The sequence below is a fragment of the Crocuta crocuta genome, unplaced genomic scaffold, assembly GCF_008692635.1.
Source record: "Crocuta crocuta isolate KB4526 unplaced genomic scaffold, BGI_CrCroc_1.0 scaffold166, whole genome shotgun sequence".
NCBI classification, from domain to species: Eukaryota; Metazoa; Chordata; class Mammalia; order Carnivora; family Hyaenidae; genus Crocuta; species Crocuta crocuta.
The window spans coordinates 2853582-2875083 of record NW_027531018.1 but is presented as its reverse complement, the minus strand read 5'-3'; the positions used below and the strand labels follow the sequence as shown (position 1 = coordinate 2875083).

At 40.1% G+C, this 21502-nt stretch overlaps 1 protein-coding gene across 1 annotated transcript in view; it reads left to right on the top strand.

Moving 5' to 3' along the window:
• The window catches only part of DCHS2 (dachsous cadherin-related 2), a 243136-nt gene that overhangs the window by 175918 nt on the left and 45716 nt on the right, over positions 1 to 21502 (top strand). Inside the window, exons 11-13 of the mRNA XM_077770949.1 lie at positions 3937 to 4071; positions 4280 to 4489; positions 10685 to 11542. Of these exons, the coding sequence (XP_077627075.1) occupies positions 3937 to 4071; positions 4280 to 4489; positions 10685 to 11542 (1203 nt within the window). The remainder of the gene's footprint in view (positions 1 to 3936; positions 4072 to 4279; positions 4490 to 10684; positions 11543 to 21502) is intronic.

The following is a 21502-nucleotide window of genomic DNA, read 5'->3' as shown; positions in this document are numbered from 1 at the left end:
ATGGAATTCACTTTCTTCTCAAGTGTGCATGGCACATTCTCCAAGATAGATCACATACTGGGTCATAAAGCAGTCCTCAATAAATATAAAAGAACTGAGATCATACCATGCACACTTCCAGATCACAATGCTATGAAACTTGAAATCAACTACAGGAAAAAGTCTGGAAAACCTCCAAAAACATGGAGGTTAAAGAATACCCTTCTAAAGAATGAATGGGCCAATCAGGCAATTAGAGAAGAATTTAAAAACTATATGTAAACGAATGGAAATGAAAATACGATTCAAACTCTATGAGATACGGCAAAGGCAGTCCTAAGAGGAAAGTACGTTGCACCCCAGGCCTGCTTCAAGAAATTAGAAAAAGCGCAAGTACAAAATCTAANTTTAACATAGTGCTGGAAGTCCTAGCATCAGCCATCAGACAACAAAAGGAAATCAAAGGCATCAGCATTGGTAGAGAAGAAGTCAAACTCTCACTTTTCGCGGACGACATGATACTCTATATAGAAAACCCAACAGACCCCACCAGAAGCCTACTAGAGCTGATCCACGAATTCAGCAAAGTTGCAGGATGCAAAATCAACATACAGATATTGGTTGCATTATTATACACCAACAATGAAGCAACAGAAAGAGAAATCAAGAAACTGATCCCATTCACAATTGCACAAAAAAACCATATACCTAGGAATAAAACTAAGCAAAGATATAGGAGATCTGTATGATGAAAACTATAGAAAACTTATGAAGGAAATTGAAGAAGACACAAAGAAATGGAAAAACATTCCATGCTCATGGATTGGAAGAATAAATGTAGTTAAAATGTCATGACTACCCAAAGCAATCTACACATTGAATGCAATCCCAATTAAAATTGCACCAGCATTCTTCTCAAAACTAGAACAAACTATCCAAAAATTTGTATGGAACCACAAAAGACCCCGAATAGCCAAAGTAATACTGAAAAATAAAACCAAAACGGGAGGTATCACCATCCCAGACTTTAGCCTCTACTACAAAGCTGTCATCATCAAGACAGTATGGTATTGGCACAAAAACAGACACATAGACCAATGGAACAGAATTGAGAACTCAGAAGTGGACCCAAAAGTATACAGCCAACTGATCTTTGACAAAGCAGGAAAGAATATCCAATGGAAAAAAGACAGCCTTTTTAACAGATGGTGTTGGGAGAACTGGACAGCAACATGCAGAAGAATGAAACTAGATCATTTTCTCACACCATGCACAAAAATAAACTCAAAATGGATAAAGGACCTGAACGTGAGACAGGAAACTATCAACACCCTAGAGGAGAAAGCAGGAAACAACCTCCTTGACCTCCACCGCAGCAACTTCTTACTTGACACATCCCCAAAAGCAAGGGAATCAAGAGCAAAAATAAACGATTGGGACCTCATCAAGATTAAAAGCTTCTGCACAGCAAAGGAAACAACCCACAAAACTAATAGGCAACCAACGGAATGGGAAAAGATAGTTGCAAATGACATATCAGATAAAGGGTTAATATCCAAAATCTATAAGGAACTCACCAAACTCCACACCCGAAAAACAAACAATCCAGTGAAGAAATGGGCAGAAGATATGAACAGACACTTCTCCAAAGAGGACATCCAGATGGCCAACAGACACATGAAACGATGCTCAGCATCCCTCCTCATCAGGGAAATACAATTCAAAACCACACTGAGATACCACCTCATGCCAGTCAGAGTGGCTAAAAAGAGCAAATCAGAGAACTCTAGATGCTGGCGAGGATGTGGAAAATGGGCACCCTCCTACACTGTTGGTGGGGACGTAAGCTGGTACAGCCCCTCTGGAAAACATGTGGAGATTCCTCAAAAAATTAACAATAGAACTCCCCTATGACCCAGCAATAGCTCTGCTAGGAATTTATCCAAGGGATACAGGAGTGCTGATGCATAGGAGCACATGTACCCCAATGTTCATAGCAGCACTCTCAACAATAGTCACATCATGAAACAGCCTAAATGTCCATCAACTGACGACTGGATCAAGAAGATGTGGTTTATCTATACCATGGAATACTACATGGCAATGAGAAACAATGAAATCTGGTCATTTGTAGCAATGGATGGAACTAGAGGGTGTTATGCTGAACGAAATAAGTCAGGCAGAGAAGGACAGCTACCGTATGTTTGCACATATAGGAGGATTAGGAGGAACTTAACGGAGGACCATGGGTGAGAAGAAGGGGAAAAATAGTTGGGGAGAGGGAGGGAGGCAAACCATGAGAGGCTCTTGAATGCCGAGAACAAACTGAGGGCAGATGGGGTGGATGGGAGGGGAAGGGGGGTGATGGACATGGAGGAGGGCACTTGTGGCGATGAGCACTGGGTGTTATATGGAAATCAACTTGACAATAAACTATTAAAAATAAAAAATAAAGTGTCCAAAATTAAATGGTGCTGTTTCTATGTAAACTCCCTGAAGGCAGAGGCCATAACTGTTTGATTCACCATTGTCTCTTAGGCTGTTAACACTATGCGTGACACTTAATTTTGCTCATCAAATATTTGAGGAACAAGGAAAAGTAGATGTAAGATGGTACTGTTTCCATTTTAATAATGTACAAAGAGATAGAAATAATACATTTAACCTGGAATTTTTAGAATTTTTGTCTTGGCTACAGAAGAGATTACATGATCATTATGATACCAAAGTAATCTCCATGATTATTAAGTAATCATTAGTGGAATAATATACCTAATGTCTACTGATAGAATGGTATTTTGGGAGGGACCTCTGACCATACCATATCAAACAAATTACTGTATCTTATTAGTCATTGTTTTTCTCTTAAGGTCATTAAAATGCCTGCAGACTATGTCAAATACCCTTTTCCTTTCGAGTGACATAGTAAGAAGACATGCACGTTTACTCCTACATAAAACTAGCCTTATATTAAACTCCCTACAGCACTCAGTCCTATATTATAGCCACTAGACCTTAGTGGAATGAAAATTTTTAAGACAAGATGGAAATTTGTAATTAACTTTTTTGGTGTTGTTGTTAAGGACAAAGAATAGCATATCATCTTTTATTGAAGTATAAAATCATACATTCTAAGTACTATGTCTATTCCTAGATTCTTGTCAGTTAAGAAAGAAGATAGGAAAATAATTAAAAGGAAACTTATATAAGGTGCAAATAAGCTACAATAGCCTGGGATAAGCTCATGAAGTTAATGGTATGAATGATCTTTATCTTATCAATGATGGAAATGATGTCATACTTTTCTTAGGGAAGAAATGAAACCACAAAAATTGGGAAACATTATTTTCAAAATACATGATAACGTGGTACCACATTATCTCCTATTCTCACTCCAGATAGGAGACTGAATGCTAAATAGAAAACAAACAAAAACATGCATATAAGCAAGTCTACATGCTTTCCTCCTGTGCTGGGGAATAAACAAAATACCATAAGTGAGCACAAGTTTTTAAATAGAGGATTGATCTACAGAAATTGTCATTTGCCTCTCAAGCTTATAATTATGTCATTAAATCACAATCAGAGGTGTTAGAAGGAGTAATTAGGAATATATTGTAGAGTTGCACACTCATAAGAAATTTTTTATGGGAGAGAAAAAATCTTAAGCATTCACCATGGGGAAGTCTCCTAAGACTTTTGAAAATCAAGCATTTCAGTCCATGAGGCTTTTATTTAGCAAGAACAGCCAAAAGAGGTGTGTGTGTGTGTGTGTGTGTGTGTGTGTGTGTGTGTGTGCGCGCGCGCTGTATGTTTTACCTTAATTTGAAGGATGTTTTAAGTATCTTGCCTTTTTCATCCGTGGCCTGACATGTTCACAGGAAAAAAAGAGTAAGAAAACAGATGAATGGTTTCCAGAGGGATAATTACTAAGTTTTTCTTTATATTTTTCTTAAGGAATCAATTCCAAGTTTCAGTTTGAAATCATGCCAGGTGCTTCATCTGAGTTGTTCAGGATAAATCCTGACACTGGAGAGGTAGTGACAACCACCACACTTGACAGAGAATCTCAGGAAGTTTTCACCCTTCGAGGTAAGGGATCCTTGGACTATGCTAAATAAACAAAAATCAGCAGCAGGAGGGTAGTGGTGAAATTTTACATTTCTGTAGAGTGTCTTTAAATAAAATGTTATTGACCCAGTGCTACCCAGGTAGTTGGGTCTGATGCAGTCTAGTTGGGGCAGTCTATGTATGGAATAAATTCATGGCACGATCTGCATTGTCTTTTATTTCACATCAGTGCTTGTGCGAGATGGAGGAGTCCCTTCATTATCTGGCACCACCACAGTTCTCTGCACTGTGGAAGATGAAAACGATCACGCACCAGAGATTATTGTCCCCACTCATAACATTGAGGTTCTGGAAAACCAAGAGCCAGGGGTTGCCTACACTGTTTTGGCTTCTGATATGGATGCTGGCAATAACGGAGCTGTCAGGTATCATATAATTGGTAAGTATTTTCTTTTTTTAAAATTCTCCCCAGGATACTGCCTGAGTTGACACACTGGTGATTATTCTGTATTTTGGTGTTTATTACAGTGACTGTAGAATACACACCCAATAAGAGCTCTTTGGTGCTGTGTATGTCCTTTCCACAGACACTCTGAACCACTGGCCTCCGAATTCTCAAATCTCCCCTCCATGACTCTTGTGAATTTTTCTTTTTTTCTGTTTCAATTCTTTTCTAATGTTTATTTATTTTTGAGAGAGAGAAAGAGACAGAGTGCAAGCCGGGAGGGGGCAGAGAGGAGGGAGACACAGAATCCGAAGCAGGCTTCAGGCTCTGAGCTGTCAGCACAGATGAGAGTTCGAACTCGTGAACCACGAGATCATGACCTGAGCCAAAAGTGGGCGCTTAACTGATTGAGCCACCCAGGTGCCCCTCTCGTGAATTTTTCTATACTAACACTAGTGGGTGTGGAGATGGAACATGTAACTTTTTTCTATTTTTATTTCTTTCATGTGATCACTAATATTTTTTATTATTTTGAGCTATCAAGACTTTTGTCAGACTCTTCTTTTAAATGTTTTTAATGTTTATTCTTGAGAGAGACAGAGACAGAGATAGACTGTGAGTGGAGGAAGGGCAGAGAGAGGACGACAAAGAATCCGAAGCAGGCTTCAGTCTCTGAAGTGTCGGCACAGAGCCCCATGCAGGACTTGAACTCACTAACTGAAAGATCACACCCAAGAGCAAGTTAATGGACTGAGCCACCCAGGCACCCCTGTCAGGTCCTTAAATGAAAGGACCAGAGACTAGAGCAGACAGAGAGCTCCCAGATCTGAATGTCAGTGCCACACTTAAGATCTACACCATATCCCATCCTTGATCAAAATCTGTAGGAACTTCTACCAGAAGATGATTTTGTGATATTGCTCCCTTTGAGCCAGAACCATAAAGACTTCTGGCAGAATATTGTTAGCATTTGTATGGAGAGAGCCGCATCTTCTTACTCATTTAAAAGAAAAAGTGATTGAAGAATCTGATTTTTGGCCGGTGTTGGAGTGCACATAGAATGTATGAGTTGAGGAGAGAGAGGAATGCTTCAGAGACTGTATATTATGGGAAGAAACTGCTTTCAGATCTTCAGATCTTGTAAAAACAGTTTTGGAACTAGCTTCTGCTGAAAGCTATTACTCTCTATGTGCTAAAAATTCTATGACCAGTTGCATTTTCTGTGTACCACCCGTTTTACTCCAAAATGAGAATAGCTTTATTGCATTTTTGCCTGATTAGAAAAATGAAATATGATTGTTATAGGATATGTATATACAGATTTATGAAGAACAAAAGTAGTAACAACCAAATTTGTGACTTGCTAAGATAAGCCCTTTACTAATTTGAAAAGTGCTCTACCATGAACTTTGGTGAATGGAAACCTCAGTTTTACATATATTGGACAACTTATATATGCTATTTTGTTACCTTGTTTTGTAAACTCATTTTTCATATATCTGAAAGGTTTGAACCTTTCAGATGAGTAAATAGACATATATGTTAGCATTTCTAATGATGTCTCTTCCTATTGCATATGCAAATATCATTGATTTCATCCATCCCCTTTTATGTGGTCTTTGAGGTATTGACAATAGTAGCAGTCTTATTATAAAAATGTTACAGTTGAACAACACTTACCTATCTTTATGATACATGTAAGTGGAGTTATCATGTTCAAGGGCATATATGTTTTAAATGTTTATGTATAATGTCATATTTCATCCAGAAGAATGATGCCCTTTCAAACTGACTTGTATAAGTGAGCCCCATTTTCTTCTTTCCTGCCTGTGACATTGGATCCTTTCCTTCTTCTATAACCACCACTTGATTTCTGGAACTTCCCAAACAATCAGTGATTAAGGACCAGAGTTGGAACTTTTTAAAATTTCCGATCTGTTGTGCACTGAAACTTTTGTAAAATACAATAAATATGAATTACTGTGAGAAAAAAAGCAGGCAAAATGCAAGCCCTAGTTTTAAAAAATCTATTATGGTATCATGCAGACATAAAATTATTCTGTCAAATGTCTGTAAGATTTTCTAAATGCTTGCTCTCGAATTCTGTGTGTTGAGTTGAGCACTGATTACAAACAATTCCCTGATTGCCACCTGTCCCCTCTCACTGCATCAGGGACACTTTTTTTTTTTTTTTTTTTTTTGCTCAGTTGCTTTTTCCCCTACTGTCAAAATTTCCCCTTCCACTTGTTTTCCCCATCAGTATTTACCAGTCTTTTCATCTTGAAAAAAATCTTCCCTCAGATACGTCCCTTTGCTGTCTCTTTTCCTTCGCAGTCAAGCGTCTTAAAAATCACTGTCTTCTCTGTGGTTTCTATGCCTTTACCCTGCTTTCACTCCTTAGCCTGATACCTATGTGTTCCATATCTACCCTTGCAGAGAACACTTGGGATCTTGTTGTTGCTAAATCCAGCGGATCCTTTCACTTTGTAATTTTATTGTCCTGCTTGGTGCCTTTGCACACCACACCCTGGACACTTGGCCCCACCTTGACTTCAGAAAGTCACTTTCTCCTGATCCTTCATTGCCTTTCTAGACAAGCCTTCCCAATTTGCTTGTTCTGGGGGTGGTCCTTTGACTTATTGAAATTTCATGGTGTTTGGTGCTTATTTTTTTACTTTTTTCATAGACACACTCTCACTGAGTCATTTCACCCAGTCCCTGTCTTCAGCTACCATGGCACCCCTTTATCTCCCTATCTTATCTGCATTCTTCATCTTAATCCCATTAAAGACCATTTTTTAAAGTAAAGTGATGACTTTCATACAAATATAAAATTAACAACTGTCAAAGATTTTTTAAGTGATTAATTAATGAGCAAAACAGAAAGTTGTTAAAATTGTTCCAAGAAGAATTCTTTTTTTAGGTTTATTTATTCCTTTTTGAGAGAGAGAGAGCAAGAGAGAGAGTGTGTGAGAGAGTGAGAGCGCCTGTAAGCAAGCAAATGGAGGAGGGGCAAAGAGAGAGGATCCCAAGCAGGCTGTGCACTGTCAGTGTGGAAAGCCTGATGGGGGGCTGGGGGAGGGGGCACTTAAACTTAGGAACCTTGAGATCATGACCTCAGCTAAAATCAACAAAGCCACCCAGGCACTCCATGGTCCAAGGTGAATTCTAAGATACACACACACACACACACACACACACACACACACACACTGGGGAAATAAGGAATTCTGAAATGCAGAAGAGCTCTATCTGCAGGACAATAATCACTGACATTCCACTAGGCATGATTAATTTGCATTTCTGTGGACAAGAATCATTTGCATTATTATCAGTTTTCAACAATTTACAGAGTGATAACAGATGAAACACAGTAAAGGAAAAAGCTAACTNCGAGATCATGACCTAAGCGAAAGTCGGACGCCCAACCGACTAAGCCACCCAGGCGCCCCTTTTTTTAAGTTTTTTATTGTTTATTTATTCTTGAGAGAGAGAGAAATAGTAAACATGAGTTGGGGAGGGGCAGAGAGAGAAGACGCAGAATCCCAAGTAGCCTCCCAGCTCTGAGCTGTCGCACAGAGCCCAATGTGGGCTTGAAATCGTGAACCATGAGATCATGACCTGAGCCCCTGAGCAGAAATCTAATGCTCAACTGACTGAGCCACCCATGAGCCCCTGACTAATCTTTTTTTTTCCACCCAAACACACTTATCTTTCCCTCCCATTTCAAATTATTTCACCTCAAAGACCTGATAATTGTGGCTGACAGCATCACATTACCGATGTGTCCCCAGCTGTACTCCTCCCCGCTGTCCCCCATCATGGGGACCTTCTCCTAGAGTCTTTGCAAGTGACCTTGCTCAACTTGCCCTTAGCGGAGTCCTGACGAACCAGGACTCCCAACACACATATGTTTAAATAATCGACTAAGAGTTTTTATTAGAAGTTTAAATAGTGTCTCTCAGAGCATCATAAATATTGACGTGTTAAAATAAACAGCTATATCACTTTTTAAACATATTGAATAGAATAAAAAGACTATTTAATTTTTANAATCAAGAGTCAGATGCTTCACCAACTGAGCCACCCAGGTGCCCCTACTTTTTAAAAAATATACACAAACTGAGGAGCCTGAAATTAAGTCCTCCATTAAGAGCAACCTCGGGCTGCACGTAGCCCCAGTTCCAGGAAAAGCTTCAGCTAAAGCCACCCTCAGACCACCCTTGGATCAGCCAATCAAAAGAAATGTGTAACATTCCTGTGGTTTGAGTCAGGGACTGAGGATTCTTGCCTAAACCCCACGTAGGCCCTTTGAGCTCACCTCATAATCGGTCATTTTCAAAGGATTCTCAAAGGTCATGATTGGGTCCTGCCAAAAGTAACTGGATGCCTCACAGACACTGAATGGTCAAAACTGTTATCATGGGTGCTGTACAATTGTGATTGGTGCTTATGTGATGATGCTATACGTACAATGTGTGCACCGTAACACCCGGTCCCTTACCCCATAAAAACCCTGCTCGCTATTGTTTGGGGCTTCACCCTGCTGCCGCTGCGCCGGATGACGGCNCACCTCATAATCGGTCATTTTCAAAGGATTCTCAAAGGTCATGATTGGGTCCTGCCAAAAGTAACTGGATGCCTCACAGACACTGAATGGTCAAAACTGTTATCATGGGTGCTGTACAATTGTGATTGGTGCTTATGTGATGATGCTATACGTACAATGTGTGCACCGTAACACCCGGTCCCTTACCCCATAAAAACCCTGCTCGCTATTGTTTGGGGCTTCACCCTGCTGCTGCTGCGCCGGATGACGGCTGAGCCCCTGCTCGAGCTTGTAATAAAGACCCTTATGTACTTGCATCGGTGTCGGCTCCTTGGAGGTCTTTGGGGACTTGCGATTCAGGCACAACAAAACAATTTTCCAGGCCAATCCAGGGTCCTTACTTTCCCTCAATCCCACAGGCCCTGCCCAAGCCAAGGGCACCTGCAGGGTCAGGCCCCCAGCTGGAGTCCTGTGCCCTCAGACACTGAGAGACTTAGAAATCTTTCTCGAAGCACTGTGGACCTGCAAAGCCAGCTGCCAAGACACCACGCTCAAGAGATAGACACAAGAGGATGCCGAAGGTGACATTAGGAAATGTGGAAAAGACAAACTCATGTGATTTTAGGTGGTTTCTCAGGCAGGATTCTCATTTTAGGAATGAGAATGTGTAAACTGCGCTTCTGGGAATTCCCTTAAAACTGCCAGTTTCCAAATACTCCTTAGAAAACTTCATATGACCCCAGCGGTGTATTCTGACCTCATTTTAAGCAAAACTGGTCTAAACACCCTTCACTCTTTCACCTAAGCCCCATCATGAATCTTTCATCCCTTACTCCTTTTTTCCTTAATATCTTTGGGATATGTCCACTTCCTCTACGCACCTGTTCTTTTAGAACCTCCCAGTTTCTCAAGCAGATTACTGTAATAGCCTTCTAACTTTCCTGTATTCTAATCAAGCTCTGACATTCTGCCCAGGCTTCTTTCTAAAACAGAAATGTGAAGAATGATCCTTTCCGGTCTAAAACCCTTCAGGGGCTCCCTGTAGATGTTAAGGTGGGCTCCTCGGCAGTGTACACTGGGCGCTTCATGATTTAACCCTCTGCTTCTCTCCTAAATTCATGTCTTCCCAGCTGCCCCCCTCTTCCCGCCCTCTGGCTGCAAACACCCAGGGAACCCTGTGTTCTAGTTACACTAGAACATTTGCGGCTGTTAAATTCCAAGAGTTCTAAGATTTCCTTCAGTCTCCAAATTGTTTCACCTCAAAGACCCAGTCATTCGCCCAACAGCATCACATTACCATAGAATGCTTCCTTCAGGCTCTCCCCTCTGCCTACCACACACTTGCCAAAACATTTAGCCTGGCTCCTTCCTCTTTAGGGACCGGTTGTGCTCTCTGTCTCTCTAATAAGCATTCCCGCCTGCCCTCCTAACACAGGACTTAGAAAAATGCTAGGATGTAATAACTATGAAATGAATATTTGTTGAATGAATGAATCCTACATATATCTCATCATGTATATAAATGGTATATGTATATATATGTCACATATACACATGAATCATATGTATGTATATATAACCAGTAAAAGACTTCTACTTCTTCAAACCGATTTTGAATTTGTATTTGTATTCTTTCACAGATGGAAATACTGATGAATACTTTGCTATTAATGAAACATCAGGAGACCTCTCAACCACTCGCGCTTTGGACCGGGAGCAAGTCAGCAATTTTACCTTAGTCATCCTGTGCTCCGATCTAGGGGACCCACCGAGGAGCTCTCTAGCGCAGTTGCACGTCAGAGTTTTGGACGACAATGACCATGAGCCTGCCTTCCCCACGCTGCATTACCAGGCCTCCGTGAGAGAAGATGCTGCAGTGGGGACAGTGGTTCTTGTGTTGTCTGCCGTGGACAAGGACGAAGGTCTGAATGGGCAAACTGAGTATTTTCTGGCGGGTGAAACTTCTGGTGCATTCACCATTGATCCTGTGGGGGGGACATTGAGAACCTGCCACACCTTGGACCGAGAAGCCAGATCTCAGCATACGTTCAGGGCTGTGGCCAGAGACTGTAGTGTCCAGGGCTCAAGAAGCACCACAGTCATTATAAAAGTGCATGTCATGGATGTTAATGACAACAATCCAGTGTGGGAGCAGAACCCCTTTGAAATTTTTCTTTCCCCCCAGTCACCTACTAACCAGACAACTGCCATTCTGACAGCCAGTGACCCCGACTTGGGACCCAATGGAACGGTCATGTTTGGTTTCGCAGAGACTCAGTCAATGTTTTCAATTGATGAGTATACAGGAGAAGTTCAGCTTCGGCACAACCCATCTTCAGAATCTTTTCCAATCTTGCTGCAGTTAAAAGTTATGGACCGAGGGGTCCCAGCTAGGACAGCCCCTGGCCTCTTAGTCGTTCACATGGAAGGAGAAGATGGAAAGATTTCCTTCAGCCACCCTCTATATAAAGGGACTGTGACTGAAAATTGTGATGCAGGTGAGTGTCCCCTCAAGTTTTTGTATATTGCTTTTGTTTGGCAAAATGGTTGAAACTAAGGATTATACAATAGGAGTGCTCTTGCAGATTTCAGTCATAAATTCCTGAGTTCAGCCAATTTTTGGTATGCCAATTTATATTTTTAAAAATTTTTAACATTTGTGTGTTTTCCTTTTCTTTACTTGATAGCTCTTATCACCATATACTATAGTTATTCATTATTTTCATTGACACTGTCTCAGTATCCCTGCTAGAATGTTAGCTTTATGAGTACAAGCATCTTAGCCTTTTAGCCTTTGCTATAATAGCCTTCACTAGATTAGCCTTCAATAATATATCCCAGTACAAAAGTACTGGGCATATAATACTTCATTTAAAAAATGCAAGGAGGGGTACTGGGTGGCTCATGTTGGTTGAGCATCCGACTCTTGGTTTCAGCTCAGGTCATGATTCCAAGGTTGTAGGGGGCAATGAGCCTGGAGTCTACTTAGGATTTTCTCTCTTTCCCTCTGTTCCTCTCCCCTGCTTGTGTGCTCGCTGTCTCTGTCTCTGTCTCTCTCTCTATCAAATTTAAAAAAAAATGCAAGGAAATAAATGACTGTGTACAGCAGTGGAGTGCCCCAGAGGGCAGAACTAGATTCATGGATAGACACGAAGCAGGCAGAGCTAGGTTCAGCATGTGAGTGACTTACCAAATGGAGATTTTCCAACTTTGTCATGCAGTCAAATCACCTGCAGAGCTTGTTAAATACAATTCCTAGACCCCAGACCTAATGAAGCAGAACCTTCAGGGGAGGGTTACAGATCATTTGGTTTACTCCCAACTTCAAGAACAACCCTTCTAAACTCTCAGTCACTGAAATATTCAAGTAGAGGCAGAAAGACCAAGTGTCAAGGGCTTTTAGAGAAATGTTCATTTTTGCACTGCAAAAAAGGCTGCACTCAAAGATATTGTGATTTTATCAAATCAGTTTTAAGACTGATTAATATATTGTATTTTGTGCTATGTTGTTTAGAAAATGCTAACTTTACTTTCCATCAGGCTCTGCTCTGGTGTTGGAATGAATGCCTTTTTAAAAAAATTTTTTAATGTTTGTTTATTTTTAAGAGAGAGAGAGAGAGACAGAGTGCGATTGTGAGAGAGGCAGAGAGGGGGAGACACAGAATCCGAAGTGGGCTCCAGGCTCTGAGCTGTCAAAGGGGCTTGAACTCACAATACGGGGCCCGACGCGGGGCCCAGGATTTCCCTAAGTTTTAGAATATTCTTTCTCAATTCACCCAGGATCAATTTGTTTGCAGGATTAAACCTAAATAAAAATCAATATCTAGGGTACCCCAGAGAAAACATTTCAATATGAAATTAAGTTATGGATTAGTAAATATAATAGTTATGGTTGAGTTCAGGAGTGAATTAAAATAACACTGATAAAAACTGCCATGGGAGTGCAAAATTCGCACCTGTTTTCATGTTTGCAATGTGCTATTCATTTGTACGTCACAGGTTCACTCTGGATAAGAGGCAGCCATTATGGGAGGGAACTACCTTGATTTTAACCTGTCTGCCTGTCACTCAGGCAGCATCTCCTCAAATCTGTACACCTTCAGTCTACTCCCAGGCATCACAATTGGGATTAATCAATATGGTTAAGAGTAACCTGGTCTGAGATTAAAAGTTAGTACAGAAGATAGTGAAGACCACATTACTTTCTTGCCTCTGAAGGTGGGTCTTCTGTTTGAGATTCAATCAGAAAAGCTAATGAATGAATAGATGGGAAGACCATCCTGCTTGCTGCATCACCGTGTTTTCTTTGACCTCTGATTAGAGTTGTTCTCCTTAGTCCTCGTGTATTTAGAATAACTTGAATAAATTTGACTGTTACCTTTGTAACAGAACTTAACACCCTAAATATCAATGATTAAATCTTACACATAAGGAAGACTAGAAATACTTCTGGCAGTACTACAAGTGTATGGAATCTGTAAACATCCAGGTAGGGATACATTTCAAGACATCTGAAGCAATGAGTTGGGACCTCACTATGAAGAGTAACTATGACATATGTAAAGGGCATAAAGTCTAAATTGAGAGAGAAGCTAAACATTGGGCATATAATAGGAAGGGGAAAGAGAGAGGGAAAGGATGACAGTTAAGTAGGCCATTGAATCTGATTAGATGAAACTAACCTGTACCTGGTGCAGCAGGATTTCCTAACCTCCTGTGAAAACCAGTGGCAAGGTGCATAACCTATCGATTGACATTTCAAGCCGACCAAAGCTTTGCCTGAACGTGAATTCAGTTCCAATTGCCAGATCATATCTTAGACACCACAAGGTGATTTCTTTTGCTTTGAATTCCAGTGATTTTAAAAGACCATAAACTGATTAGTCCTAGAATGCCTTGATATAAATTATTTAATAACATTTTATAGCTTCCAGCATTATTTTCTCCCGAATATGTCATTTTAAAATTTTTCAAAATGTTTTATTTATCTCTGAAAGAGAGAGACAGTGTGAACAGGGGAGGGTCAGAGAGAGAGAGGGAGACACAGAATCTGAAGCAGGCTCCAGGCTCTGAGCTAGCTGTCAGCACAGAGCCCGACACGGGGATCGAACCCACGAACCGTGAGATCATGACCTGAGCCAAAGTCGGACGCTTAACCAACTGAGCCTCCCAGGTGCCCCTCTCCCAAATATGTCCTTAGTTTTTCATTTTGTTTTCAAATGAAAAATATGTGCCTATTGGAAGCTTACATTTTCTGTGGGTTACGCAAATATCCTATCAGTAGGCATCACTTGACGTCTTGAGCGAATTCTGTTTTGTATTACCATAAATTTTCATCACCCCAAACTAATTTTAACATTTAAATATTCTTTTAAGAAGTAAAAAGTTAAAACAAATAACCCCAATATATTTATATTTGTTTAACATTTCTTTCTGGCAAAACCCACAGGTTTGAGTTTTGGTTAATGTCACATTCATCTACGAACATTAAATGTAACGCCAACTGTTTATTTTTATTTATTTATTTTTTTAATATATTTTTTTATTTCTAGGAGAGAGAGAGAGAGAGACAGCGTGAGCAGGGGAGGGTCAGAGAGAGAGGGAGACACAGACTCTGAAATAGGCTCCAGGCCCTGAGCTGGCAGTCAGCACAGAGCCCGATGCGGGGCTCGAACCCACGAACCGCGAGATCATGACCTAAGAGAAAGTCGGACGCTTAACCGACTAAGCCACCCAGGTGCCCCAACGCCAACTGTTTAAAATGATATATAGTTCAATATATAGTTCCCATTTTATTATTATTTTTGAGATTTATTTTTTCATTTTTTTAATTTATTTTTTTACTTTACTTCCAAGGTAGTTAGCATATAGTGCAACAATGATTTCAGGAGTAGATTATAATGCCCCTTACCCATTTATCCCAGTAACCCTCTGTTTGTTCTCTGTATTTATGTTTTTGTCCCCCTCTCTGTTTTTATATTATTTTTATTCCCTTCCCCTCTCTTAGTTCATCTGTTTTGTATCTTAAAGTCCTTATATGAGTCATATGTGATTTGTCTTTCTCTGACTAATTTCGCTTAGCATATACCCTCTAGTTCCATGCACATAGTTGCAAATGCAAGATTTTATTCTTTTTGATTGTCAAGTAATACTCCATTGTATATCTATACCACATCTTCTTTATCCATTCATCCATCAGTGGACATTTGGGCTCTTTCCATACTTTGGCTATCGTTGATAGTGCTGCTATAAACATTGGGGTGCATGTGCCCCTTTGAGACAGCATACCTGTGTCCCTTGGATAAATGCCTAGTGGTGCAATTGCCGGGTCGTAGGGTAGTTCTAGTTTTAATTTTTTGAGGAAACTCCATACTGTTTTCCACAGTGGTTGTAACAGTTTGCATTCCCACCAGCAGTGCAAAAGAGATCCTCTTTCTCCACAGCCTGAGTTGTTAATGCTAGCCATTCTGACAGGTGTGAGGTGATATCTCACTATGGTTTTGATTTGTATTTCCCTGATGATGAGTGACGTTGAGCATCATTTCATGTGTTGGTTGGCCATATGGATGTCTTCTTTAGAGAAGTGTCTGTTCATGTCTTTAGCCCATTTCTTCACTGGATTATTTGTATTTTTGGGTGTCGAGTTTGATAAGTTCTTTCTAGATTTTGGATACTAACCCTTTATCTGATATGTCATTTACAAATATCTTCTTCCATTCTGTCAGTTGCCTTTAGTTTTGCTGATTGTTCCCTTTGCTGTGCAGAAGCTTTTTATTTTGATGAGGCCCCAGTAGTTCAGTTTTGCTTTTGTTTCCCTTGCCGCCAGCGACATGTTGAGTAAGAAGTTGCTGTGGCCAAGGTCAAAGAGGTTCTTGCCTGCTTTCTCCTTGCGTATTTTGATGGCTTCCTGTTTGCATTTAGGTCTTTCATCCATTTTGAGCCTATATTTGTGTATGGTGTAAGAAAGTGGTCCAGGTTCATTTTTCTGCATGTCGCTGTCCAGGTTTCCCGGCACCACTTGCTGAAGAGACTGTCTTTTGCCATTGGATAGTCTTTCCTGCTTTGTCAAAGATTAGTTGGCTATACGTTTGTGGTTCCATTTCTGGGTTCTCTATTTTGTTGCAGTGATCTGAGTGTCTGTTCTTGTGCCAGTACCATACTGTCTTGATGATTGCAGCTTTGTAATACAGCTTGAAGTCTGGGATTGTGATGCCTCCTGTTTTGGTTTTCTTTTTCAAGATTGCTTTGACTATTCGGGGTCTTTTGGGGTTCCATAAACATTTTAAGATTGTTCTTGCTCTTTGAATAATGTTGATGTTATTTTTTAGGATTTGCATTGAATATATAAATTGATTTGGGTAGTATTGACATTTTAACAATGTCTGTTCTTCCTATCCAGAAGCATGGAACATTCTTCCATTTTTTGTGTCGTCTTCAATTTCTTTCGTAAGCTTTCTATTGTTTTCAGTGTATAGATTTTTCACGTCTTTGGTTAGATTTATTCCTAGGTATTTTATGGTTTTAGGTGCAATTGTAAATGGGATCAATTCCTTGATTTCTCTTTCTGTTGCTTCATTGTTGGTGTACTGGAATGCAACTGATTTCTGTGTGTTGATTTTATATCCTGTCGCTTTGCTGAATTCATGGATCAGTTTTAGCAGTTTTTTGGTGGAATCTTTTGGATTTTACATATAGAATATCATGTCATCTGTGAAAAGTGAAAGTTTGACCTCCTCCTGGCCAATTTGGATGCCTTTTATTTCTTTTCTTTTTTTTTAATGTTTTTTTTTTTTAATTTATTTCTAGGAGAGAGAGAGAGAGAAACAGCTTGAGCAGGGGAGGGTCAGAGAGAGAGGGAGTCACAGACTGAAACAGGCTCCAGGCTCTGAGCTGGCAGTCAGCACAGAGCTCGACGCGGGGCTCGAACCCACGAACCGAGAGATCATGACCTAAGCGAAAGTCGGACCCTTAACCGACTAAGCCACCCAGGCGCCCCATGATGCCTTTTATTTCTTTGTGTTGTCTGATTGCTGAGACTAAGACTGCCAATACTATGTTGAATAACAGTGGCAAGAGTAGACATCTGTGTCTTGTTCCTGACCTTAGGGGGAAACCTCTCAGTTCTTCCCCATTGAGGATGATATTAGCATTGGATCGTTCATATATTGCTTTTATGAGCTTGAGGTATGAACCTTCTATCCCTACTTTCTTAAGGGTTTTTATCAAGAAAGATGCTGTATTTTGTCAAATGCTTTCTCTGCATCTGTTGAGAGGATCTCATGGTTCTTTTCTTAAAAGAGAGGATCTTTTACTGATGTGATGTATCACATTGATTGTTTTGTGGATATTGAACCAGCCCTGCATCCCAGCTATAAATCCCACTTGGTCACGGTGAACAAGTTTTTAGATGTATTGTTGGATCCAGTTGGCTAATGTCTCATTGAGGATTTATGCATCCATGTTCATCAGAGAAATTGGCCTATAGTTCTCTTTTTTAGTGTGGTCTTTGTCTGGTTTTGGAATCAAGGTAATGCTAGCTTCATAGAAAGAGTTTAAAAGTTTTTCTTTACCATTTCTATTTTTTGGAACAGTTTCAAGAGGATAGATGTTAACTCTTCCTTAAATGCGTGGTAAAATTACCTGGATCCCTGGAAAGCAATCTGGCCCTGGACTCTTGTTTTTTGGGAGATTTTTGATTACTTTTTCGATTTTTTTTTGGTTATGGGTCTGTTCTTTTTCTATTTCTTCCTGTTTCAGTTTTGGTCGTTTTTATGTTTCTAAGAATTTGTCCATTTCTTCTAGATTGCCTATTTTATTGGCATATAATTGCTTATAATATTCTCTTATTATTATTTTTATTTCTGCTCTGTTGGTTGTGATCTCTCCTCTTTCATTTTTTATTTTATTTCTTTGGGTCCTTTTCTTTTTCTTTTTGATCAAACTTATAGTTCCCATTTTAAAAGCAACTCTTTGGTATGTAAAATCTCTTTAAGAGTGGTCATGCTGTATTCACTTATTCACAGAAAGTCACTCTCCAGGATACCAATTTTCTATAAGAGACAGAGGCCGCTTGTACAACGTGAGAAAAGAGTTGAAATTCAAGTGATTCCCCACTCTTTACACTTGCCACTGTTCCTCTTCAATATAGATGAGAGAGAATATAACTGTCCTGAATATTTTGAAGTGAAAAATAAACGACTTGGTTGTCTGTGGTGTTTCAGTCCATTCACCAATTTCATTGAACCTTCCAGAAGCCACCATTTATTTCTTGTTTCACTCCCAATGCTTTGAGTATCCTGAGGAAGATAAATCAGTAGTCACAGTCCTTAGTGTGGACTAGTCACACCTTCATGCATTTCTTTTAGCTACCATGAGGGGAAAATATGAAATTATGAATTGTATTGATACTATGATTAAAAGTAAAATACTCAGACCTTAAAAATCTTGAGATAACATTAAAACATGATGACTCATGGGGGCATTCTAACCAGTGAATTATGCATATTTAATTTTGTATCATATTTGGAGGACATATTTGGAGGATAACCCCTTCTTCTTTTGGTCCTTTGGCAATGGATCCAGTAAAGTTTAGCTCTTACTCTTGGTAGGCTGGGCTCACGTATGTAAAGTATGGTGTGATAGAAGTTGGGTGTAGCTGAGTGGGTCACCACTGTCCTCCACTCACAGTGTATGAACTCTCTTTCTCCTCCTGTAAAGTGGAGATGATAATGATTTCCTCACAGGGATACTATAAGGATTAAATGAGGTTGTATAGTGTATGGCTCATTGTTTTTATTGTTATTATTACTATCTTCCTGTCTCAAATCTTTCATTGAATTTTGTAAAGTTCACTGGATATAACTTCTTACCAGAGCAACCCTTTGTTATGTAGCAATTATATAAGAACAGTGAAATACTTCCAGTTTTTAAAGTCTTACCATTCTTTTCTGCTCCATTTTGTCTCCAAACAACATAGCAATTGTACTTTCCAAGGTGACAAAGTTCCCATAACTATGGAAGTTATGGGAAGAGTTCCCATAATCTGTATCGTCTATAACTTTGGAATAGAGCCCAACATATGAATTTTTATGATAATGAAAAAAAGGAGAAGCAAGTATGTATTACCTGTCATCTCTTTTTCATTATTTTATTTAAGGCCAGTCTCATATTTGGAATGAAACTCATTGGAATGAATGCTATCTAACTAGCCATTTATAAGCAGTATGGAATTTCATCACCTTACCTATGACTAAGATAGCTCTGGAGGAGATAGAGAAGAATACCTTAGACGAGGTCAGTCTATCTCAGGGCAAGATAAACATCTCATAAGGCAGCTTTCATCTTTGGAAATTAACCCCAGCCTCCCATCTGGCCCTCAACCATTATAGCCTCAACACTTCATCTTATTAACAAGCCAGGGAGTTACTTCCCTCAGGGTTGGAGCTTACTAACGAATATGAAAGAGACTGATATGTAGCCCAGAATGTCAGCTTTTATGTATATGAAGAACTATAATCACAATGTGGATTACAACAGTCCTGGTAGGATGAGCAGGTCTCTCTTTCTAGGAGGAAGGACATAGGAAGCCACGCTCTATAATCAGAAAGTTGCTTATTAACCCTAAACAGTTGATGAGGCTCTCTTGAGCTTTCCAGAGTGATCTTGATGGCCTTTAAACTGTCAAAAGAGTGACAAAATAGCTTTTATACCTAGCTGGCTTTGAAGGTCTTGTGAAAGCCTGGGGAGAAATCTGAGTTAGGAGGGTACTGTGGTAATCCACATGATGAATGACCATAAAGTCACCTGGGAGATTCTATTCTATTCTATTCTATTCTATTCTATTCTATTCTATTCTATTCTATTTTAAATTATTTTTAAAAGTCTATTCATTTATTTTGAGAGAGAGAGACAGAGCGTAAAAGTGCAAGCAGGGGAGGGGCAGAGAGAGAAGGGGACAGAGACCATCCCAGGCAGCCTTTGCACAGAGCCTCACATGGGGCTCAATCATCAGTTGCTTAACTGAGTGAGCCACCCAGGCATTCCTGGGGAACTTCTAAAAATTACTGCTACCTAGACACCCATAACCCCCAAGCAATTAAATGAGATTTTTGAATGTACATCAGTCACTGCGAATTCGTAGCAGCTCCCATGTAATTATGCATGCAAGACAAAGGTGGGGGTAGAGGGAAGGCCTACAAGAAATCCACAGTAACAGCTATATTTTGCAAGGGTTGAAGTAACTCATCTATTAAAGAGACTGAGGTGAAGAGGCTGGCCAGGGAATCACCAACAAGTCCTGGAAGGGTAATGTTAGAGGGGCAGGAAAGTGACCTTTCAAGAGGCAGGGAGTGTTCAACAATTTCTAATTTGCAGCAGAGCTTAGGTACAATAAGGACTGAAAAGTGAGAGCTAGTTTAGTTGGAGGTCTGTCCCCAGTGCAGAAGTGCATGAGGTAGTGGGCTGCCACCCAGCACTCAAAAAATATCTCCTTGGGGCGCCTGAGTGGCTTAGTCAGTTAAGCGTCTGACTTTCGCTTAGGTCATGATCTCGCGGTTCGTGGGTTCGAGCCCCGCGTCGGGCTGTGTGCTGACTGCCAGCTCAGAGCCTGGAGCCTGCTTCAGATTCTGTGTCTCCCTCTCTCTCTGACCCTCCCCTGCTCACGCTGTCTCTCTCTCTCTCTCTCCTAGAAATAAATAAAACATTAAAAAAAAATTAAAAAAAAAAAATCTCCTCCACGGGGTAGGGAGTGTTTCTGGAGGTGGTCTGAGGATGCCATTTGGTACAGAGATAAGGACATGGTAGAAAGGAAGGCATATCTGAAAAGATAAGTCATTTTATTAAATATAAAGGATAAGACAATAAGAGAAAAAAAGACACAGTTAGCAACATGAGAAGCATCCAGAAAGGAAGTTGTGAAGAGTAAGTTCACCTTGGTGAAACAGTTGAGGATTTGACAGAGAATAGAGACCAGGAGCCAAGACCACCAACATGCACTCCAGAGTCGGCTACGGCTGCTTACAAGAAATTGTGTGCAGCCAGATAGAATTTAGCAACTTCAGAGAGGATCGGGAACAGTAGGGTGAACTAAGTCTCTAGAACTTTATTTTAGAAGCCAAGGTAGAGTGAGGTTCAGAATAAGCGGGGATGAGAAGTTCAGTCTGTTTTCACAAGGCTTGGCTGTGAAGGGTAAAAAAGGAACATGGCAGTGACTTGAAGAGTCTTGAAGATCAGAGGGGCATTTTGTTTTGTTTTTGAAAGCCAGAAGAGATTTGGCCATTTGTGACTTATAGCACTGTTAAATCTACTGAGAAATACCATTTATATTAGAGGCAGAACCAGAATAAAATACTTAGAAATATCAGGATTTCTTTTCTTTCCCTTTTGTTTTCAATTAGCATCTATTATTTGTGGATATTGAACCCTGGTTTCAGATTTATATATTTTGAGGACAGCCATAC